The sequence below is a fragment of the Ochotona curzoniae genome, unplaced genomic scaffold (genome assembly GCF_017591425.1).
Source record: "Ochotona curzoniae isolate NIBS_2020 unplaced genomic scaffold, NIBS_Ocur_1.0 scaffold_3223, whole genome shotgun sequence".
Lineage (NCBI taxonomy): Eukaryota > Metazoa > Chordata > Mammalia > Lagomorpha > Ochotonidae > Ochotona > Ochotona curzoniae.
Genome location: NW_024467108.1, coordinates 6,523,238 through 6,548,067, shown reverse-complemented (window position 1 = coordinate 6,548,067; position 24,830 = coordinate 6,523,238). Strand labels below are relative to the sequence as shown.

The 24,830-nt window shown below is 40.3% G+C and overlaps 1 protein-coding gene across 1 annotated transcript in view; it reads left to right on the top strand.

The window, feature by feature from the left end:
- LOC121145313 (glycerophosphodiester phosphodiesterase domain-containing protein 4-like) overlaps window positions 1–24,830 on the top strand; it is a 72,905-nt gene that overhangs the window by 18,015 nt on the left and 30,060 nt on the right. Inside the window, exons 2-10 of the mRNA XM_040964043.1 lie at window positions 1,438–1,634; window positions 10,472–10,575; window positions 15,079–15,172; window positions 18,174–18,233; window positions 19,781–19,879; window positions 19,952–20,045; window positions 21,486–21,563; window positions 21,980–22,125; window positions 22,495–22,577. Of these exons, the coding sequence (XP_040819977.1) occupies window positions 1,449–1,634; window positions 10,472–10,575; window positions 15,079–15,172; window positions 18,174–18,233; window positions 19,781–19,879; window positions 19,952–20,045; window positions 21,486–21,563; window positions 21,980–22,125; window positions 22,495–22,577 (944 nt within the window). The 5' untranslated portion in view covers window positions 1,438–1,448. The remainder of the gene's footprint in view (window positions 1–1,437; window positions 1,635–10,471; window positions 10,576–15,078; window positions 15,173–18,173; window positions 18,234–19,780; window positions 19,880–19,951; window positions 20,046–21,485; window positions 21,564–21,979; window positions 22,126–22,494; window positions 22,578–24,830) is intronic.

Below are 24,830 nucleotides of genomic sequence, written 5' to 3'. Positions count from 1 at the left end.
AGAGTTTAATATGTATGGATGGTACTTTGGTTCTGTCATTTTAGGAATGGTTCATTGGTTTAGTCTTCTGTTGTCATTTTACTGGTGCCCAGTTCAGCTCTAGGAGGCTGACTAGGCTGTGAAATCCACCCTGTTCTCGCACTGCCCGTCTGGGATCTGTTGCTTTGTCTCTGCTCCTGGTCAAATCAAACAGACCAGTAGGATGGACAGTTTTTTGTCTAGATTTACCTCCCAAGCTCCCAGTGAAAGTCCCTTCCCACCTGGTTGCTGGGTGCGTTCTGGCTGCTGGTGGAGTTCAGGTTGCTGTTTGCTGAATGTTGCTGGAATATCAGTTACTGCAACACCACACCATTGTGTCCGCTACTTTCTGTGTATGTCAGTCTCCAGGTACTCCTCTGCTGTTGTTCTGTCCTTTCCTATTTCCTGGAATATGTCCTCTCTGCTTCATCCTGATTAAATGTTTTTCCGTCCATTTAAATGTGTTCTTACCCTATTCCGCGTCTACATGGGGTGCTGATGCCATAGGCAGAGGACTAACAAACTACACCACTGGCACTGGCCCCTCTACTTTCTTAAATCTATGGTGTATAGTTACAATGTTTTAATGTCCTTGCCTTCTAATTCTATCATCTAAAATGTTGCTAAAGTTTTAATACTTTATGGTTTGTTTCTTTTTTGTGTACCTGTTACTTCACAAAACTCAATAGGGCTTAATGAAGTTTACTTTGTAGGTTCTTTCCTGTGTTTAAAAACTTATTCTTGAGCTTTGTTCCAGAGTAGAGGCAAGATAATTAGAAATACTTTGATTCTTTCAGTTTATTAGTAAGCTTCTTTGCAGCACATCATAGCAACCATTTATGTAGGCCTAATTTTCTTCCACTACTAAAACTCTTCTGAATATGTTATGTAATTCCACATGTGTCATTAGCTGTAGGATGAAACTTCATTCTTGTGCTGTATATTCAGTATATTATTGGTGATTGTAAGCCTTTGCAATCCAAGTATCCTTAATTAGAATATCTATAGAGACACAAGCGTTGTGCCACAGCTAGCTGGGTTCCTGTGATGCTGGCATCCTATGTCAGAGTGCTGGTTCGGCCGCTGGCTGTTCTTCCTGCTCATCAGCCTGGGAAGGCAGTGCATGGTGGACCAAGTTTTTGGCCCTTCCTCCTACATAGAAGACCCAGATGGGCTTCCTGGTTTCTGGCTTCAGATCCAGACCCAGTGGCCACTTGGGGTATGAGCCAAGAAATGGAAGACCCCTGTCTTTCCTTGTGTCTGTCCCTCTATCTTCCAAATGCATAAGTAAATAAATAAGTATGTATATGATAGAAATAAACCTTTAAAAATCGTGTTTCTGTGGAATAGGAATAGACTGGAATAGAATGTATTAAGAGGAACTATACTAGATCCTGACTATTTCATTTGTCCTTTCAGCACAAAGGTGAATGATGTCTAACAAGGCCAGCAGGATTGAGTCCATAAATACAAGAACATCGAAAAAGGATAGTTCATGGATTAAAAAAATCTTCAACTACAGATGCTATATCACCTTCCTTACTGGCTGCTACAGTTGCCACTGGAAATTCAGACAGTGGGAAGAAACTAAACTTGGATCGTGTTGCTGTCCTCGGGTACAGAGAGATGAGGAGGATATTGTGCTGTGCTTTTCTCTGACGCGGGGAGTAGGGACTGGGCCTTCGTGCAATGAATGGGGGACTGTAGGTTCTGGGACTCTAGTTCTTCTAAGAAAGTACTGCACCAATTGTAGAGCCAAAGTTAGGCTTCCTGAAACATGTAATTAATGTGTTACTTTCTTTCACTTTATTTCTCTTTTTTGCTTATTTTACATTTATATATTGCAAGAGTAATGTTCTGGTGCAGTTATTTGTTTCTGCGTTTGGATTACAGGAATACCTGAAACTTTGTTTCATTTTGTTTTGCTTTTTAAGATTTATTTATTTATTTTGAAAGTCAGTGAGAAGAAGGGGAGAGATTGATCTTCTGTCCACAGATGACTGCTACATTTGGTGCTGGGCCAGACCAAAGGCAGGAGCTAGGAGCTAGGAACTTCATCCATCTGGGTCTTCCACGTGACTGGCAGTCCCATAAGCTTGCAACAGCTGCTGCTGCTTTCCCCAGAACGTTAGCAGGGAACTAATTTGGAAATGGAGCAGCAGGACTTGAACTGGCACTCTTGGGGTCTAGGCATCACAGGTGATGGCTTGCAGTTTCACAATGCCGATCCTAAACATGCCCATACTTTAATTTACTCCTCTCTATTGGTTTTGCAGTGAAACAATCAATGCTCATGAGAAGCAAGCAAAAACCATGTGGGTAACTAGGTGATTTTATTACTTCTGAAGCCAATGCCTACTTTCTTTCTGATAAAACCTATAACAAGCCTGGAGGTGGTGTATGGTTCAGCTCTATTGAAAGCCTTTTTTTCCCTTCCTTCTTAGCCATATGTTGGGACCCTCTAGTGGGCTATCTGATGTAAGAGATCAAATGATGAACGCAGTGATGTGAAATGAGGGGGGATCAAATGCCATATATTCACTTGTGTATAAATAAGATTCAGCTAGGGTTCAAGAATTTGGCTTGTTAGATTTTGAATTTTTTTAAAAAAATATTTATTTACTATTTGAGAGAGCTACAGAGAAGGTGGAAAGGATACTGAGAGTCCTTGCATCTGTTGTTCCACTCCCAAAATGGCCACAACAACAGGGGTTGGGACAGTTTGACTCTAGGAGCCAGGAGCTTTATCCTGGTCTCCCATGTGGGCACAGGGATCTTTTGCTTTCCCAGGCCCATTAGTAGACAGTGGCTCAACCCAACCCATTAAGCCGTTACTTCTAGCCCCAAATTTCAAATTTCTTACACCTGAAGTGGGATGCTCAAGAAAAAGAGAAGGTAATGAGAGACTGTCCTAATGTTTTTCCTGCCCTGATGTTTCTGTTATTTACTGGTGGTCAGAGGGGCAGAAGTGTTTGAAACATGGTTTGCACTCTCAAGGAACTTACAGTCTACAGAGGAGAAAAGTGACTACAATCTCAGTATGGCATGGAAGTGCTCCAATTGTGTATATGATTACATGCTCAGACATTTAAGAGGCCAAAGGTAATTTTTACTTAAAGAATGATTTAAGAATAATGTAAATAAAGATAAAAGGGGAGCAGTGGTATGGAAAAGATGTCAAAAGATCTGATGAGTTAGGAAATTAATGAAAAGTCTGTTTCAAATGGAACAGGTATGTATACAGAAGTGATGAGAAATGAAGCTAGAGAAGAAGATGCATTAGATATACAATTTTAAGACTCTGACCTATGACATTTAAGAAATAGATTGCCTGAAGATTTTAAGCTGATCTGATATCTGATATCTATTTTAAGCTGATCTGATATCTATTGTGGAATGTTATTGTATTGTATGGAGGATATAGTAGAAGAAACAAAATGAATTCAGGAGGGTATCTGTCTTCAAAGAGAAAGCAGATTGTATCCCATGTAAAAGGTAGTGTTATTTGATCTGTTCCCTTAATGAAGAGAGAGAACCAGTCCTGAGTACCTTTGGGTCAAAGTTTTCCAGATGGTAGAAACAGCAAGAACAAAGTTCCTTAGGTAGGAACAAATTAAACTGTTTTCTAGAAACAGGAAAAAGGCCAGCATGACTGGTGGCTAGACATGGAGTGAGACAAGGCCAGAGATGTGCAAGTGCTGATCAGACTGTACCTTGGGGGCCACAGCTTGTAATTTGAATAATATTCTAGTACAGTAGTAATGTCTGTGAGGAGTTTGAGCAGGGAATGACACTATCTAATATATGGGTGACATTTGGCCTAGCATTAAAGACTGCTTGGATTGCCTACATGCAATACAGGAATACCTGAGTTAAAGTCTGAGCTTTGCTTCCCATCCAGCTTCCTGGTAATATATGTCCTTGGAGCAGCAAGTGATGGCTCAAATGGTTAGGTCCTTGTTACCTATATGGATCCTGGTTGAGTTCCAGACTGGCTGCAGTCTGGCCCAGCAATGGGTTTTGGCATTTGGGGAGGAAACTTTGCTGATCTCGCTCCTCCCCCACATCTCTTCTCTTTCTGTGTATTTCAAATATATCTTTTTTTTTTAAGATGTATTTATTTGAAAGGCAGAGTTACAAAGAGGCAGAGACAGTGAGAGGGAAATCTTTCATCTACTGCTTCACCTCCCAAATGGCTGCATTGGCTGGAGCTGAGCTGGTCTGAAACCAGGAGCCAGGATCATCTCCTGGTGTCTTGTATGAATATAGAATCCTGTTATCCACTGCTTTCCCAGGCCATTGACAGGAAGCTGGATTGGAAGTATTACTGTTGAGACTCAAACTGGCACCCACATGGGACGCTGGTGCTGCAGGCAAATACTCAGTGTGTGATGCCATGGTGGCAGCCTCTCAAGTAATCCCAATATGTCCACAAAGATTTTGTATATAAAAAGAATTTAAGACCTGATCCAAATCTAATGCTCTTCTTTCTCTTTACACTAAAAGATTGTAATGTAAGTTCTAATATCTGTTATACCTCTATTCAAGTTATTGAATTGCTCCTTCTGTGTTTTCCATATTACTCATCTCACAGTAACCTTAGAATTAGGACAGGGTAGAGTATATTATTTCTGTTTTTAAAAAAATAATTATCATTTTTGATAATCTTTACATAGTTGATTAGGGCTATAGGGAAATGAATAAGATCTTTTTTTCCCTTTATTTTTGACAATCTTAACATAGATGTTTAGGGCACAAAGGGTCAAGGGCTACAGGAAAGTGGATAAAGCCATTGTTTCCACATTACTGCATCTTTTTTCTGTATCTGGGGTAAAGAGGGAGATAAAGGGAGAAGCCCCACCCAGCGTCCCACCCATCTCAGAACTCCAATGTGGAGCATGCTCCAAGGGTCATGCTCAAGTGGTTTTGATAGTTCAACAGTTATGATTCGCTGCCAATCTCACCATTCCAAACACAATGAAATCTCTCCGGAATCCCACTGGCTGACATAGTCCTCCTTAGTGTCTCCATTTGCCCAGATTTTCACTGCCAACACATGGTTGAGGTAATTGATTGATTTGTTCTGTCATCCATCCTCTGTTGTGATACCAGGTGACCACTGAAGGTTCCAATGGACTGCCATATCCTCCATGTGCACCTGGATATGCTGTCCACTGCTCTGTCTGAGCCTCTGAGATGGCTCAGCATTGACACTTGCACTCTCCATGGCAGACCATGGAACCTGCACTTCTCTTCATGCTGTTAGGGTTCTGAGTCTGGCAGTTCGATTGGGGAGATCCCCAATCAAAGAAACTTTGTCTGAGGTAATCCCAGACCAGATTCTCGTGTGTACTTGCCAGTACAGGGTCCAATACAGTCCATCATACCCGATCAGCTGGTGTTTGCAATTGCTGGGTCAGTTCTATTTCCAGTCATGTCTTCCACTGGAACCAATGGGTATTACAGTCCAGCCTGATTCTGCCCAGCACACACTCGGCCCTCACACAAACCAGTGGGAGCTGCAGCCTAATCAGAGTGACCCACAATAACCCCCACTAGGCCCGCCCCCTGCCCTGGTTCCTGTGCTTGCCAGTGTGTACAGCAGACTGATCCAGTCTGTCCCACATCCCTTTCAGCTCTTCTTCATATCAATGGACATTGAAGCCTACCAGCCCCACTATCCAGTCCACATACATGCTGGTAGGTGCCTTCCTATCCAACCAGGTCTGCCCTAGTCCTAGTTTTCATGCTCACCAATGGGAGTGATAACCCAAGAGGGAGATGCCCACTATTTCCTTTCTGGGCCCACTCCTGGATCATATACTCTCCAAGTGGTTTTGCAGTGTAACTTCACAGAATTAGCCCCAGTGCTAGCATCTGCTATCTGATGCTGTGGCAAAGCCCAGCCAACCCTCACCCATTCTGATTTATGCTTACATCAATAGGGACAGTATTCTATGCCTGGCTCTTCCGTGATCTGGGCCACATGGCCCATAGGTGTTGTAACCCTGCCGGCCCCCATCCCTTCTCACGCTGTCCAGTGGCTGAGGTGTTCCAGCAGGGAAACCCTCCACATTCCCCCTACCAGCTTTACCCCCTCCCTCCCTGGCTCTCATTTGTGCTGGTTGGGCACTGCAGCCCAGTCTGGCATGGCCTACCTCACCTCTGCATTTGTCCCTGGGTGCTGTAGCCTGGTCCAGCCCTGCTTACCCCCAATTCCAACTGGTGGGGGTTACATTCTAGCCCAGCCCAGCATGTACCCAATCCCAGCTGTAATGTGTACTGATATGTGTTACGACTATACCTGGCCCAACCCAAACTCTGTTCTTGTGCTTGGATTCGCCAGCAGGTGATATGAACTGGTTCAGTCTGGTCTGCCCCTCACCTGTGCCAAATGTATGCTGGTGGGTACCTTTCCCTGGCCTGGTCTAGGCTGTTCCCTATTGTGCTTCTTGGGCTTAGCTGCAGGGACTGTGTCCTGCTAGAGGAGTTCCCCAGGTTCCTCCATCAGAACTTCTCCCAATGCCAGATCTTGCACATACTGGTGGGTCCATGGGCCAGCCCTACTTAGTCCACCTTCTGTCCTAACAGGAACAGTGGCCTTTGCTGACAGGCCTTCAACCCATTCTGGTTCTTACTGTTGAATGTTTCAGCCCAACCAAGGCTCGTCCATACTCAGACACAGCTCACACATGGTTCAGTGGGTGCAGAAACCTAGCCTAGTCTGTCCTATGTGTACCCTGGTCCTCCAGAACACCAGATGGTGTTGGAATCTAGCCCAGTTTGGTGCGTCCAATTCCAGTTCATGCTTGTGCCAAGGGAGACTGCAGCCATATCCACGCCAGAATGCAGCCCCAACTTCAGCCCCTGCACTCACCAATGGGAACCCCAACCCAGCTAGGGTGTCTTCTTAGCTCCCCAACTGGACCTGTTCCCAGCCATAGATTGTGCACATGCCAGTGGTTGTTCTGACTCAGCTTGGCATAGCCCCTCACCTATTGTGGCCTTTGACTTAGATGCTGTGGCTCAGTGTCCCTGGCACATTACAGACCAGTTGGTGTAAGAGCCTAGCTTGGGATGACCTGTGTTCCATTCTGATTTCTGTTTTTTTCTTGTGAGCTAAGGTTTGCTCAGCACTGCCCAGTCCACCCCCTTTCATAACCAACCCACACATTAGCCAGACACTGGAGCTACTTTGCCCAGCTTGCCCGACCCCCAGGCCTGGACCATGTGATAATCAGCAGGAGCTATGACCTTCTAGGGGAGTTTCCCAAGTTCTTCCACTTGACCCACTCCCAGACCCAGTTCTCATACATGCCAGTGTCCAGCATAGTCTGCCTTTCCATTTGGCCTTGTATGAACTAGTGAATGTTGCAGCCCTGCCCACCCCACACTCTATTTAGGATGCACATTTGGATGCTGCTGCCTTGACCCGCCCAGAGTGTTGTCAATTCCTTTACCCGTGAGTGATGGCAGATTCCTTGGTCACATCTAGCTTAGCCCATCACCACCCAACTCTTAAACTAACCAGTGGGACTAGTATTGCCACAGGGTTTGGCCCACACATTCTCCACAGATATCTACCCCAGGAAATTGTTCCCTTGTGTGCTGCTTAATGTCATAGACCTGTCTAATGTGACCAGTCCCCTGGTCCAGCATTCTGTCAGGTATTAGGATCTGGACCTGCTAGACAAGCCCCCAGCCTTAGCTTTTGATGGGCAGGTATGTGGTGGTCAGCATTGTTAGGTGATAACAAGATCTACACGGGACTCAAAAGAGGCTGGTATATCAGTGTGACCCATAAAGATCATCTGGTCTCTCTCCAAACCACCAAGTCTCAGTACCCTTGCTTACCTTTAAGGAAAAGTTACTCTGCTGTTAGAGTCCTTCAGGAATGTTTGCCAACCCAGAAGCACAGTGAGCTAAACATGGAGGTAACTAGGCAGCAATTCATACCTCAAATCCCCAGAGCTCACTGCCAGGCAGCCAGCAGGTGGAGCCTGGCACCAGCATTGTCTTGGAAGTTCTCCCACCCTAAGGCTGCACATGGTGTTGTTGGTGGGTGGATCCTGGGCCCACCCTATTCTCCAGAATTTCCTCTCCAGTGTCCTCACCAGAAGGGAGAAGCCTCAAGCTAGGGCAGGCCTGCAGACAGCTCACTGCGTAGTCACAGTAGCTGGAATCAGGGCCCCGAGCATGGAGTCCAACTCGGCCTGGGACCTTCCAGATAAGATCTTTGTTTCCACATTCTCTCTCTCTCTCTCTTTTTTTCCCCCTGTATCTGGGATAAGGAGGGAGATAAGGGGAGACACCCTGCCCGTATTTTTTGTCTTTAACAGATTAAAAATAATGTCATCTTAGTGGGTAGGATGTCTCCTTTTTTTTTCTTTGAAGAATTATTTATTTATTTTTTAAAGATTTTTATTGCAAAGTCAGATATACAGAGGGAGGAGGAGAGACAGAGAGGAAGATCTTCTGTCCAATGGTTCACTCCCCAAGTAACCGGAACGGCCGATGCTATGCCAATCTGAAGCCAGGATCCAGGAACTTCTTCTGGGTATCCCACACGGGTGCAGGGTCCCAAGGTTGGGCCATCCTTGACTGCTTTCCCAGGCCACAAGCAGGGAGCTGGATGGGAAGTGGGGCTGGATTAGAACCAGTGCCCATATGGGATTCCGGTGCATTCAAGGTGAGGACTTCAGCTGTTAGGCCACCGCGCCAGGCACCTTTAAAGCATTATTTATTTTAAAGGAACAGCGAGAGAGAAAGAGAGGAAGAGAGAGATAAAGAAAGCAAGTAGTTTTTCATCTGCTGGTTCAATCCCCAAATGAGTGTGACATTTAGGGCTGGGCCAAGCTGCAGCTAGAAGCCAGGGGCTTCATCTCAGTTGAATGCAAGGGCCCAAGTAGTTAGGCCATCTGCTGATAGAGTAGAATTGGATGTGGATTAGCAGGATTTGAACTGTTCATGTGGAATGTTGGCATTTACAAATGGTAACTTAACCTAGTACATTGTAATGCTGGCCCAGAAGGCTTTTGAGATTATCATTTGGGGACTGGCACTGTACGCTAATAGGCCTCTGCCTACGGTGCTGGCATCTGTGCTGGTTTGAATCCTGGCTGCTCCACTTCCCATCCAGTGCTCTGCTTATGGCTTGGGAAGCAGCAGAGGATGGCCCAAGTCCTTGGGACTCTGCACCCACGTGTGAGACTCAGAAGGAGCTTCAAGCTCCAGGCTTTAGATCCAGTCAGCTCTGGCCATTTGAGGCATGGACCAGTGAATGGAAGATTATCTCTCTCTGTCCCTTTGTCTGTCTGTCTCTGTCTCTCCTCTCTGTAATTATGCCTTTCAAATAAAAATTAAAACAGTGAAAATATTTATTTTTTGATGATACAATTTTATAGGCTCAGGGATTTCCCCTAACACCCTCCCCTAATACAGTGAAAATCTTTTTTTTTTCATTTATTATGATTTTTTAAATTATATTTTGACAATCTTTACATGGTTAATTAGGGTAAAAAGGTTCAAGGGCTATAGGAAAGTGGGTAAGATTATTATTTCCATATTGTTTCCTTCATGTTTAAAGGGGGGTATTAAGGCAGAAGGCCCACCCAATTTCCCACCTTCCCCATGTCCTGCATGTAGGGTATGCTCTGAGGTTCTTGCTCAAGTGGTTTTGATACTTCAACAGTGAAAATCTTTAAGGAAAAAGTATTATCACTCAGATAGCAACCCAAGTCATCCTGTGGCATAGCTGTTTTGTACTTTTCAGTGATGGCTGTTAAGTTTCAACTTAATGCTTAAAGAGACCATCTTGGCTCTGAGCCCACACGGTTCTGGAATCTATTCTTGCTAACACTACTTTTCTGGTAATCTTGAGCAATTACTTCTCTGATTTTTCATTTGTGCAAAGTGTGATTAGCAGTATCTAAGTTACATGACTCTTACCATAAATGAATCAAATGAAAGTGACGTTTGAACTCCTTAGATTTGTACTGGAATAAAATAGCTACTAAAAATGTTTGTTCTGTAACTCTGGTTCCTCTTTCCACTAATAAGTGTGTAGATAAATGACTGAAGTTACGAATGGTGAATTATTGAATTCATGATTGGGACACCATACATTTTGTAGATTGAGATTAGGTGAACCTAGCTGATGGTTGCTGAGACAAACTACATTCAAAAACTACTAGATATTGTCAGTATAGAGATTTACTACACAAAGATTTCTTTTCCTAAAAGTAAAAACAATGTAGTGTTAGCTGAAAATACCTGATTGTAGCCCATTGTGGTTTGATAAGGGGACATGTACAGCTTCAGTAAGGGTAAAGGTCCCTCTGGCCTGCGGTGGTAATGCATGGCAGTGTGTGCGCCTGCCCTTGGACGGGATGGGCAGACACTGCTGAGGTAACATGGACAAATGGAGCTAATGTTACGTTCTTTCTCTTCACAGAAAGAGCAAGTCTTTTTTGTATTCCTGGTCATTTCGTTTATCCTATCTGTGATTTTGCTGTTTATGTGGATTGAAATGTCAAATGAATACTTTGGCTTTGACTGGTAAGTTTCTCTTTTTACATTTTCATTTATATAAGTAAGGGCTGTTTGGTTTGATAGTTAGGTGAATTTTGACCTCACTGCAAGTGGAAAGTAGACTAATTGCTCTTTTCCATAGCTTGTGGGTGAGAGGTCTGACTCTGGGGCATTATATGTTGTTGAAAACTTTGTTTCTGCCTGTGCTCAGACTCTGACTTCACCATATCTCAATATCTCAGGCGATGGACCATTCTTGCTCAGATAATGATTTCCCAAAACCTATTTGCTTAATACCTACACCAGTTGAACTTCATGATTTCTGTCTGTGAACTCTTTCTTTCAAGGCTTCTGTTGCCTCCTTTTGTCCTTAGGGGACTTTCTGGCACTCTGAACACAGCACTTTTTCATAGCTAAACTGTTCCTGGTCGCTGTCAGACCTTTCAGTCTTTCTGCCATAATGCCTTCTTTCTTTTTTCCATTAATTTTATTTTTGATGATTTTTATATAGTTGATTAGGGTGCGAAGGGTCAAGGGCTAGAGGAAGGTGGGTGAGACCATTATTTCCATATTCTCTTTTTTCCTTCCGGTATCTGGGGGAAACGGAAAGATAGGGGGAGAAGCCACATCCAGCCTCACCTCAGCATAATGCCTTCTAACTTTGTTGTAAACTTACCTCTTTATTTGGAATTTGAGAGAGAAGGTTATGTTCAAGTATGACACTTAGCTTTTTTTAATATTTAATGTTTGTTTGAAAGGCAAAATGACAGAGGAAAAATAGACATTAATCAGTCTGCTTGTTCATTTGCCAAATGGCTGCTGCAGATAGAGGTTGGCCAGGTTGAAGCCAGGAGCCAGGAACCCCATCTGGTCTGCTTGGGCTATTCTCTGCTTGCTTCTCAGGTACTTTAAAGCAAAATTAGCAAAGTAACTGAAACTTTTAAAAAGTGGAATATAATTTATTTTATCCAGTACAGGAGAAAATATATTGCTATTACAAATATGAAAGATATGCAGAAAATGAAAATACACAATTTCAAAGAAAAATCATTGGTATGATAATATCTAGCCTTTTTCTATGCTTATTTTTGGTTATTCTCATAAAATAGATATTTTTGCTCTTTCCTTCTGTTTAAAATATTTATAAACATTTTAAATTAATAAAGCTCCTTAGAATATCATTTAGAATGGCTTCAAAATATTACATGAAAATACTATTGACACACTTAGCTATTTTTAAATGTTGGACATTGAGTGCTTTTAATTTTCTTGTTTTTGTAAAATAATGAGAAATTTTTATATTCAGCAAAGGTTCTTAGAGTGGACTCCTACAAGTGGCATTACTGAGTCAACAATGAACATTTACAAAGTCATGGTGTGAATTCCCAAAGTCTTTTCTAAAAAGACTATAGCAAATTCCACTTAACAAAAGCTATAACCATTTCTGTTTTCATCTGCATTGGCAGCATCAAATATTCTAATTTTAAATGCTTTAAAAATTTTCCTAGAAAATTGTATTTTCTTTATTTTTATTTTGTTTTACCTTGAATCATTAACTTTCAAACCAGTTTATTTAGCACATTTTTTTTTCATCTTTTGTTTGTGTTTCTTCTTTGCCCACTTTTATCCTTTGGGGGTCTTCAATAAGCTTTCTTGTCAGGGTGTTTGTAATCTTTATTATGTATGAACTAGAACTAGATCTGGGTTATTATAGCACTTATATTTCAGTCCGTAGCATCTGTATTTCAAATTGATATATAAAGGAATATTTGTTTATAAATTAAAAAAGTAACGCTTTGATATGTACTTCATGAGGTTTGTATAAAAAGCTTATATCCAAGTTTTTTGGATTTTTTCCTCCTTTGTAAATTCTAGGAATTAACACTGTAGGACTAGTGTGACAGTGTTGGAAAAAATCTCTGGTTTTTATTCTTTTTTTTTTTTAAATAAGATTTTTAAAAAAAAGATTTATTTTATTTTTATTGGAAAGGCAGATATACAGAGAGGAGAGACAGAGAGGAAGATCTTCCGTCCCATGATTCACTTCCCAAGTGAGCACAACGGCCGATGCTATGCCGATCTGAAGCCAGGAGCCTCTTCTGGGTCTCCCACACGGGTGCAGGGTCCCAAAGCCTTGGGCTGTCCTCCACTGCTTTCCTGGACCGCAGGCAGGGAGCTGGATGGGAAGTGGGGCTGCCAGGATTAGAACTGGTGTCCATATGGGATCCTGGGCGTGCAAAGTGAGGACTTTAACCACTGCGCCATCACGCCGGGCCCTAAAAAAAAAAAGATTTATTTATTTTTATTGGAAAGTCAGATATACAGAGAGAAGGAGAGACAGGAAGATTTTCCATCTGTTGATTCACTCCCCAAGTGACCATAGCGGCCAGACCCGGCACATGCAATGAGAGAGCTTTGGGCACTAGGTTACTGCTCCGGGCCCTCTGGTACTCACTCATTCTACACTGCTCAGTTTGTTCATTCTTCTGTTACAAATGTCCCAGATGAGCACTTAGCCAGAAGTCATTTTTTGAAGTTGTTATTTCAAGTTAATGACAGAAATGGTGCTCACAAGTTTTTGCATTTTCACAAAGTAGGCTAAGGGACTTCTGAAGTTTTCCTTATAGCATCCACTTATGATCCTCTGCTTCTGGACAGTCCACAAGTTGAGCCAGTCTGACACGTGTGAGTTCAAGTGAGGCCTTCAGTCCTAGTGCAGTTATTGTATATTTTTGAACAGACTTAATCTCTTGTTTTCTTCATAGATATTTACCTTAAAAATAGTAGTTTTATATGATATTAATGTTTCCAGAATAGTTTTGTGTAGTTCCTTTTTTCCATTTTTTAAATATTTCTGTGTCTTATGTTTTGGAAGCTTCTCATAAACAGCATATGTTAGGTTTCTTAAATGTAACTTGGTAAGTTTGTTATTATGTCCTAATAAAGGAATATCACTCTACTAATGTAACTGTAGGTATATTTAAATGTACATTCATCATCTTCCTGATACTGTAATAGTTTTATTAATTTTATATTCATTTTTCTCTTAAGAATTTTTAAAAAGACTTATCTCTTTGAAAGGCAAGCTGACAAAGAGAAGGTTGAGATAGTAAGAAATTTTACTCCATTGAATCACTCCCCTGATGGCTACAACAGTCAGCTCTGGGCATTCAGGAACTTCCCCCTGGTCCCCCACATGAATGACGGGGTACAAGAGCAGGAAGCTGGATGGGAAACAGTAGCTGGGGCTCAAACTGGCACTCTTGATATGGCGGCTTAACCTGATAATACCACAACACCAGCCTAAGATTACCCATATTTTCTGTCCTGCCACACTCGCTTTTTCTGTTTGTTCTCAAAATTACAATATATAATCTTTATTCATCAAATTTTAATTAACTAATTAGCTTTTTGCCCTTTTTTTGATAAGGATCTTGAAACACCTTTATCTCTGTTATGTATCATTATCATCATATATTTTAATCCTACATATATTTTCTTTTAAAATATATTTATTTAATTATTTGCACATTGCATTATGTGACACAGTTTTATAGGCACTGGGATTCTCCCCACCCCTCCCCAACCCTCTCCCCATGGTGGATTCCTCCACCTTGTTGCATAACCACATTGCAGGTTCAGTTGAGATTCTTTCATTGCAAGCATATACCAAGTATAGAGTCCAGCATCTTATTGTCCAGATAAATTCAATGGCTTCTTTGGGAGACCTTCTCTGGTCTGAAGGTAGAGCCAGCAGAGTATCATCACGATCAATTAAAAGCTCCAATGTGACATCAGTAGCAATTTATAACATTATGGAGTTAATTGACATAGTATTGAGTAACCAATATGTTAAAAATAAATGCAAATTCTTAACCACATTTTGTGTCTACTTCATTGACATTTCAATTTTAGTTTATATATAACAGGTTCTATACATCTTAAAATAGCTATAGATTACTGTTCAGCTGTCTTGTGTCTATTTTCATTATAATATTTAGCCTTTTATAGCATTGAAGCATAATTTTGCTAAACCTGGCTATTTTTTCGGGTAGTCTAGATTGGCTTATAACTCCAACAAGACATATGTCAACAGTTTAGTTGCAGAACAGTTTTAGGAGGGGTGTGCAGAGAAATCCTCAATGCCCTAGTGAGGAGTAACTAATATTTCACGTCTTCCTCACACCTTCTAGGGTGATAGAAGATTTCTCCGCTCTCCCACCCCATTACAGAATAACATAATCCTACATATATTTTCAACCATAAATCACATTAGTTTTTTATAATTAGTATTTATTTATATTAATCTACATATTTAGCTTTTTATTTTTTTGAAAAGATTGATTCATTTTGAAAGAGTTACAGAGAGACAGGGAGAGACAGAGATCTTCCATTTAGTGGTTCATTCTTCAGATGATTCTCTTCTTATTGCCCTCCATGTTCTTATACCTCAGCATTCTTGTCCCTATCATAGATGGAGAGTCTGCTGGCTTCTGCTCTATTTTAAAGATTGGAATACATTTTTTTCAGGGTCCTTTTTCTGGGAACAGGATTCTGGGTCTTTGGTTCCATAATTTTTCTGAGCATACTTGGGACCCTGACTGCCTATACTACATTACTTTTGGTGAGTAACGCTTCCCATTAGTCTTGCTTGGGAAATGGTATCCAATTGGGGTTAGGAGACTTAAAAACCTAAATAGCACTCATATCTAAGTGGAGTTGGGGTTTATATCAGCTACTTGGTTAGTCATAAGGACCTGAGACTGTGGGCTAGCACTTAGAGCGTGTGTCTTACCAGTTTGGCCCACTGAAAGGGTGGCAGCACATCCTTTCTCCATTCTTGTTTTATAGCCTCTTTGAGCATTCATTCAGAATTTCATTTTACCATAAAAAGAATGAACATTGTCTTTTGCAACTAAATAGGTGCAACTGGAAACCATTATGCTTAGTGAAATAAGCCAGTCTGAAAAATACAAATATATGTTTTCCTTAATCTGTGCTGGCTAATACATAGAGTACCAACATGTAATCTATAGATGCTGGAGTGATATTCTGGGATTTGACCATTGTTACAGTCTTTTTTTATGCACCCAAGGAATAGTAGGTTTTTTCTGTTTTGTTTTGACTTTTTGTTATTTGTGTTATTATTTTCTACCTGACTGGTATTGATGGAGTGGTAAGCCTGTTAAGGAAGGAGGAGGGTGTAGGTAGAGTGGGAAATAAGAGTAAGCTCCTACATCTGTAGTGTAATTTTTGTGAAATTTGTCCACATCACATAAATAAATTAAAAGATAGCAAAATAAGAAATTATACATTTGGGAGTCAGAAAATGTAGTATAGACACTAAGCCTGAACTGTGCAATGCAGCATTTCTGGATGCGACTAAGCCTTTGAAATGTAGCCTATCCAAATTGGGGTGTGCTCTAAGTATAATATATGCAGGAGATTTCCAAGATTTAGAAAAAAAGAAAATGTCCATAATATGAATTGATGACATATAATAGTAATAATAATAATAATAATTTGGATTTATTGGATCAAATAAAGTACATTATATAAAAAAAGAATTGTTATTTTAGACACCCATGGCTTCAAATCACCAGTCTTTGTGGGAATTTATAAATTTGTTAAATTTGTTGAATTTTGGAAATGCTAGTAACCTAGCTCAGATATAAATGACATTTTGGCAGAAGTCTTTAGTCAATAGTACAATCCTTATTCTGTTGTCTGACTTTGTCAAGCAAAAAAAGTCTGCAGAAAATTCAAGGTTGTTAGGTGGACACTATTGGGTTAGTTTTTTGCTTCCACTTTTACTCATATGTAGGAAAAGGGCTATTTCTGTGATTTTACAATTCCCTTTCCCTGCTGATAACCAACCAGTCTGATGATACAGGACAACTTGTTCTCCAAATCTGATGGCATTGCTTTTTTTTTTCAACAGAATGGATTAATTATCATGTAAAGATAACATTGTCTTGAAGTTCCAGTTATACAGAAATCAGTAACACAGGCAGTTTCATTTTTTTTTAAAGATTTATTTTTTAATTGGAAAGTCAGATATATAGAGAAGAGGAGAGACAGAGAGGAAGACCTTCCGTCTGCTGATTCACTCCCCAAGTGGCAGCAATGCTGGAGCTGAGCTGATCTGAAGCCAGGAGCCAGGAGCTTCTTCAGGGTCTCTCACGCTGCTGCAGGGTCCCAAGGCCTTGGGCCTTCCTTGACTGCTTTCCCAAACTACAGACAGGGAATTGGATGGGAAGTGAAAACTGCTGGGACACGAACCGGTGGCCATATGGGATCCTGGCACGTTCAAGGCAAGAACTTTGCCATTAGGGTGCCGCTGTGGGCCCATCAGCTTCTATTTTTAAGCAGGATGCTTCACAGAACTAGTGTGAGATAGGAAGCTTTTTGGGATGGAGGGACACTAGATACGTATTTGGGAGTGTCAGAGACCCTACTGAGTTGAGGGAACAATATGGAATAATGGAATATGCTGTGAAGAAGGAAGGGTCAGTTCTAGTGTGGTGTAAGGTATAATGAAGAATGATAGGGAACCATGGCTGAGGAGCTAGGTTTGTAACATGTCAAAAGGCCAGAAAATAAAGATAAAACATTTGGCATAAAGTTTCTATTTTAGAGAATCATTTTGAAAGTTGGAAACAGAGAATGCTATAGACAGACCATTTGGAAGCTTCCCTTTAGTTGAAACTATGGAAATGACATATGTGTTTTGGGCCAAAATCTGGCCACTAAATACTAATACTTTCTTTCACATTAAGCCTGAAATGATATAGTTAGCTGCTAAGGAGGAGACAAGTGCTGCTGTCCAATAAAACAGCATATTTAGCAATATATTTTATATTTTCTGCTTTACCTCTTTTGGATTCATACAATGGCAATAAAAGTAAAAAAAAGGGGGGGGGAATGTGTGTTTACAGCTGTTATACTTAGGTGATTTAGCTTCTCCCTTTTTCACATTAGAATGCTAATATTTAATAAAATGATATTTTATCAGAATGAACAAAGAACAAGTGGAATAATTTTGTTAGAAACACCAGTGCACATGTCATAAATATTGTTATTTGAGAACTCCTGTTATCAGTTTCCAGCCCCAGGTTGACTCAGTGACTGGCTAGATTTAGATTCAGATCTCAGGTGAATATTTACCAATGGGATTCAGCTGCAGATCTCACATAGACTGAATATTTACCAGTGGGATTCAGATGTGGATCTCAGAGATTGAATATTTACCAGTGTTGACAGCAATTGCAGCATCAACGTTGGATTCTCAAGGAAAAGCTTTTCAGTGACTTGGGAAGGATATCCCGTGACCTCTGTTGTCTAAAACTCCAAGTAAAAGCAAGTGTAAAGTCCATCCTGGGGGAATGAGGTAGACAGGAACTGAATTATTATGAAATCTCATAATGTTCCTGGGGTGCTGGTGGGAGTTCCTAACAGGAGGTCATGTTTAAAGTGGCTCTGAAGGGTTAGCAAGGTGGAAGAACAGCATGGTGAACTCCCAGAGGCTGAAAAGTGAATGTAGTGGCTTACTGCTACAGAATAGTGATTTGGGCAGCAGCTTGGTGATTTCAAAACAACCTCCTTTTTCTTCTTTCCTCTTGCAGATAGTTGGGGTTTTGTTGCTTCGGGAAAGAATTGAACTCTACCTGCACAAGTGTCATAAGGTAGGACATCTGCAGCCATAGGTTATTTTCCTTGGCACTCAGTTTGACACCCAGAGTCACTTTTTCTTCCAGGGTTCCTCCAGAGAGAAGATACCTACTTAAATAATTGTAACTGAATCAATCACACTTAACACTTATAACTGACATGCTGAAGGAAATGAACCCAAGCTTGAGCCCAAAGTTTATCCTTTCTCACTACTCTCAGAGGCCATTTTTTCCATCCTATTTGCATCTTAGACAAATACCTTACATTGCTACTTCTTTTTAGTCGCAGACACATTCTATCAGTTGATTGTAATAAACTAAGTTTCAATTTCCTCTCTTGTGTTGGGCCTAGTCCAAGCTTAGAATCCAATTAGGAACAATTGGAAACCAAATGGCTATTTTCAGGAAGCAGTGTTGTTACATTTTGCTTAGAGCACACCTCACATTTCAAGTACCAAAGCAGGTTGGATGATGTAATACAGAAGAACAAAGACCCTTCTTGAGTTGCTGCATGTGACATAGTCAGATTTCTCCAGAGGGCCATTTTATTCTCTTGATAGCCATTAAGTCATTCACAGTCTGGTGTTGAATAGGATGTGTGATTAAAATAAGTTAAGTTAACAAGTCTATCTTTGTGTTATGATGCATTTAGTTTACTTACAGTTATTTTAAGATTTTTTTTTCACCCATCATTGACATACAATAGACTGATCTGTGGTTCACTCTTCTCCTCATGTCCTTGTTAGATTTGGGTAGCAACATTTATAAGGTAAGTTAGAAAATATTCTCTCTCTTCCTGCTCCCTGGGAGTTTATGAGAGCTTAGAGATATCTCTTCCTTAAATACTTGGCAGAATTTATCATTGATGGTAGCAGAGTTAAATTGTGAGAGGATTATTTGTGGATTCAGTTATTTTACATATAGAAACTCATCAAAGGAATGAACTTTGTATAGAGCAGCACAGATGTAGAAAAAAATATATTTGAAGGAGAGGAAGAAAGGCATGCCATATTGGTCTCAATGTTCTTTATACTTGTGATAGACAGTATTGCTCTTTTGTTATTCAGTACTTACTGTGTGCCAGTCATTGTGCAAGGCAGTGATGATATAATCTTAATATGATGATTCTTGACTTGTGAAGTTTAAAATCTGTTGGGGGAAAACCTATGTCAAAAATGTAGTTTTTATAATTTCTAGGTGAATAATATTTTATGTATATAATTGAAGTAAAAAGAAGTGATGAGGATTTCTCGATTGTGTTGTTGAATTCATATGAAAGATCTCAAGCCATGGTAGGGCTCAGCTGTACCTAGAGATCATATACTGGTAATGGCGTTGGAACACACAGCTGGATAATTTTCTCCAGCCATGCTGTAAAAAAAGACTTTGAGGCAAAGAAGAGAAATAATTCTGTCCATATGCTAGTGGATGTTTGCACAACTGAGTAGATTAAAATATTAAAATGAGATCCCTGATATTATAAAGACACATGTGCAATTCCAGAGGATGGTTCTGCCCCAAAATGAGTGCCTGGAAGTTAGAAGATCTTTTCTGTTTTACAGGTCCTGATTGTGCTGGTGGTTTTGTTCCACATCTTTTTTATGTTTATGTTGTTTGTGTATTGGAATGATAAATGGCTGACGTTTGGGCTGTCACTGCAGGTAAACATCCTCCTATAGCACTTGACGCTATCTGTCCAGATGTGTCTAACCTGACTTTTGGTTTTCTCTCAGATCTTTTCTCCCTACATACACCTGGGCAGCATAACTGTGATGGTGCTGCTTTCCTGGCCTTTGACCTGCTATATTTCCCGTTTGGAAAGAGAAGGTATGTCGTGTGGGTGCAACTTTGTCTTTTCAGCTCTGTCTTTATATTGCATATTCCCTCAAAGAAAAAAGAAGCTTAGTAATCCTCCTGTCCTTTGAAATTCTTTTTACTTGTTACTCAGGCATGCTCTGTTCTCTGCCATCCCATATAGCCTGTCATAGCACTTCCGTAACTAAACAGGCCTCTCCTAAGAGGGATTCTCCTGGAAAGTAAGACTTTTCTGCTATTACATATTTTTCTAGCTAGGGATTGATAGGGGGCAGTAGAGGCCTTTTTTCTCTTAAAGATTTGTTTATTTGAAAATCAGAGCTACAGAGGGTTATAGAGGGAGAAACAGAGATCTTCTGTCCCCTGGTTCATCCTCCAGATGGACACAGTGGCTGAGGCTACAAAGGCAGAAGCCAGGAGCTTCTTTCAGGTCTTCCCAATAGCTGGTAGGGCCTACTTTTCTCAGGACACTAGCAGAAAGCTAGGCTGGAAATGGAACTGCTGGAGTGTGAATGAGCTGCTGTATAATAAGATGCTGGTGTTGCAGGCAGTGGCTTTTCTTGCTGTGCCACAAGGCTGAGTCCAGTAGAGGCCTTTTGATTTTATTTTACTAGTGTACTAATATAACACTTTCAGTTCCCATTCAATATTACTGGTTTTATGGCTTTTTCATTTAAGGGAAGGTGTAGTAACTGTGTAATAGAGACTATCATATCCAGATGTGAAGACACAAGGATGCATCTCTGCTTCCAAATCAAAGATGGACACCCAGTGAAACTGTTAAATATATCTTAACAATAGGATGCTGGACTCTGCCATTGTTCGTACCTGCAATGTCAGGATACACTTAGGTTGCAGAATGGTGGACTTAGTACTGCTTATGGAGGACTATATTGTTGTAATAATAGAGGGGAAATCAGTGTGCAGGGGGAAGTTTTGGGAGAAGGCAAGGGAAATCTGAGAACCTATGGATTTGTATCATAAATTTAAAAAAATAAGTAGGAAAAAATGAAAAAATTACTAGTTTCAGCTGATACTAGGTCCAGACATTTTTTATTAGATCTAACTAGCTCAAAGCAGGCTCCTGTGGGTCCCTAGAGACTTACTGCAGAAGCAGAAATATCTGCCACTGGTTTCCTTTCTATTCTTTGTCTTAGTAAAAGGAAGCAAAAGTGATTCAGAGCAGTACATTAAGTCACTGTGAGAACAGAGTTACTGGTCACTAGCTTTACTGACAAACCAATAAGAACTGTTTCTCTGTAGGTCTCCCATGTTTTTCACTTTTGGTTATAATAGTATTTGTGTAATTAATGGGAGACTGTAGGCAAAGTCAATGCTGGGTGAATAGTGGTGCCCTTGTGTTTGTGTGGGGGAGTACATTTTAGAATGTATTTCTGGGTCAAGAACTTGTAGGGGACAATAATAACCTCTTTTTTACTTTGTCAATTTCAGTTAGAGTAAGAAGATACAAGATGGCATATAATGACAAAGAAAGACTCAAGAAATGTAACATATTCACAAGGTTAAGAGGTTAGAGTTGGAGAACTAGATTTGAAAGTCACTGAAGCATAAATGATAGCTTTGAAATGTACAAAAATGTAAAATCCTCAGAGATCTAAATGTTGCAAACTGATCAATAATATCAAGATAATGGATATACTTTGCATGTGGCAGTATGAGGAATGGGCTGGGGACATCTTTGTAAGCTCTAGTGTCAAAAATCTTGCCATAATAATGCTTTTTTATTTGGACAGTGCTTTTATATTCGAACCCCGTAGCCTAAGTGGAATATGACCATAAGAGAAAGTAAACTTACTAGTCCACAGAGTTGGTAAAATCCATGGACTGGGATTTATTTTGATTATTTGTTTAGAATAATTAGTTGCCTGGAATGATTCCGTATTTTTCTTTTCCTCCCAACTTCCTCAACCTTCTAACCTTTTCAGCTCTACAATTGGCTACTGGATTGCCTTTTCTTCTTATCCTCATATGTCTTTATTTGATGCCCCTGGGGATTTATTCTCCCTGCATTCAGAAAAAAGAGGATTTGGCACCAAAACCAGTCTTCTTTGCACATAGAGGAGCACCCATGGTAGGTCTGAACATGATAAACATATATGAGTACAGGCATGTGTGGAATATGAATGAGAAAAGGAAACCTTAGCAACATACAAGCCCCTGGAAGAGAATAAAATAATTGATTTTAAAGGAAAGCAAGTTAATTGTAGAGGGTGAACCTAGATCCAAGCCACCTAACTGCCAGAACATGTCTGTTTACTAAGTTCAGTGACATTGCTACAAATGAAAAGTCCCAGAATTCAGTTGAACAGGGAGGAATACAGACAAGCTACATGGAACGAACTAAGGGAGCCCTTTTATTACTTGGCTCTGTCCTTACTATCAAAGGTATATAGGGAAGAAAGACTGTGAGACAAAAGGCTGATACACTTTTCTTCCACAGCATGGACCAGAGAATACCATGATGGCCTTTGAGAAAGCTGTTGAATTTGGGGCTTATGGGCTGGAGACTGATGTACATATAAGGTAGGAAAGCAAGAATTGAGGTGGAGGGGCAGGAGAGGATAAGTTCCGTGGAGGAGGTAATGGAGAGGGCAGGCCCTGAAGATTTCTGCCTGTGTGTGTATGTTTCACTCACATGGCCACATCTCTCTTACAACACTCAGTAATCTCAGTCACAGACTCTCAAAACACAGTCTGTACAGTCTGCACACATAATTCAAATTTGTCCCATGCTTGCAACTAAGCCCTTTATTCTACCTTAATAGTTAGCTAACGTATGCTTGGCACCTAATATTTTCCTGTCCTCCTCCTGAGTCCTGTGGAAATGCAAATAAGTAGGAAATAGTCATGCCTAAGAGATGTTTCCAGTAGTGAAGGAGGCAATGTGGTTATAAATAATGGCAGAACAAGAATTAGTCAGGTGCAATAACCTCAGAGTAATAAAAGCCACTCCCTAATACTTGAAAAGAAGAAAATATATTTTTCTGTTTCAAATTGCTTTTGGATTGAACCTTGAAAGAAAATATCTTACCAGTCATAGGTGAGGGAAAGAGAGCATTCCATACAAAGACCAGAGCTTATTCACTAACCTGTTCATTTGTGTCTAAATGAGAAATAAGAAATATAAATTTGTAAAAAGAAGTTATATATTTTAAATTCCAAAAGTAAAGCACTTCAAGGACAGGGGACAGCTATATGAGGAAGAGTCATGGTTGTAAGACTGAAGCCAAACTGTGGAGATACTGAATTGTTTCATGAGCAAGTAGTCATGGTAGGTTTTAGAGGACTAATAGCGTAATTTTTTTGAAATATGGCAACCCATGATGAAAAATGATCACAGAAGGATAGCAACCTGAAAAGAGCAAAGACAGGCACCAAAAGACGTAATTATGGCATATTTGTCAGTGTGTGGCTGAGGAGGTAGAAAGGCTTCATCTCTGTGATGGGTGTGTTAGTGTAAGTGAAAAGTGGGCATTCTGTGTCATAGAGGTGTCTGGTTTGAATCTGAGTTCAAAGAGGCGAAACAAATTAAACTAGAAGGTTAAAATGTAGAAGATAAAGTCAGGGTTAGGACTGTGTTTCCTAAATCTAAGACTAGGATTTTGGAAAATATCAAACAGTGATAAACAGAGTATTTTGAATAGGAATTGAAACTGATTGTTGTAGTAGAACTTCTAGGAGATCTGTTCATGGAAGGGCCTGGTGGTCATGGGCATAAAGTGAGCCATGGTCCTCCAGGCATGTGCTTCTGTACTTGTCTTTTTCTGTTATTTTGGTGACTTCAAGCTCGGTGTACATAATCCTTCCTTATGTACTCAGCTCCTTATGTAATCGACTCCTTAACTACTCTTAAGTTTGAATTAGTCCCATCTATCTACTATTTGCTTTTGTTGACATATCTGAAATCATTGTCGTTGTCATGAAACTTTACCCTCTATTTTCTTTCAGGGACTTTTGGTACATTTCAAATTGACTTATGTATTTTGTTAGATAAGGGTCCAACTTTGTTTTGCCTGTGGATTTCCAACTTCCCAAGAACTGTTGTTTGAAGAGAATTTCTTATTCTCACCAAGGTAGATGCTGTGGTTCAATTGCTTGGGTGCCGGCTGAGACAGGAGACGACTTAGGGTTAACTATGGGAAATGAGAAAAATACATTCCAGGTTTCTTTCCAAATTATAAGCTTAAAAAACTTCACTCAGAAGTTTAACATAGATATGATATGGCCAGATGATCTACAGACCAGGTGACTTCAAAACCACAGTAAGGCCTTCCATCCAAGACCAACTCCTAAAAACCAAAGACCTGGTTATCTTCAGGACCTGTAGTCTCAGCTTCAATCTCAACTGATTCTTGGCTCACTTCTGTTCTCCTAAAAAATATACTTTCTTTTTTTATAAGAGAACCTTTGCTATTGCATTTACTTTCTGTATGAGCATGATTCAATTCATTGTCACATTTATACTCCAGACTCCCACACATTGCCAATCATGTGAAAGACCAGGATGTAGTTCCTGGCTTGACCTGGACCATATGTCATTGTTGTGGCAATTTGGGCAGTTAACTAGTGGATGGAAGATCTCCCTCTGTTGCTGTGCTTCTCAAATAAATTAATTTTAAAGTACACCTTTATCAGTTTAAAAACTAAAATTTATGTAATGCCTAATTTTCTTTGTTTATCTAATGTAAATATAGACATTCTAAGCTTTCTTTGATTGGAATTTGCAAAGTACATTTTTTTTGCATTCTTTTAATTTACCTATACCTATATTTAAGA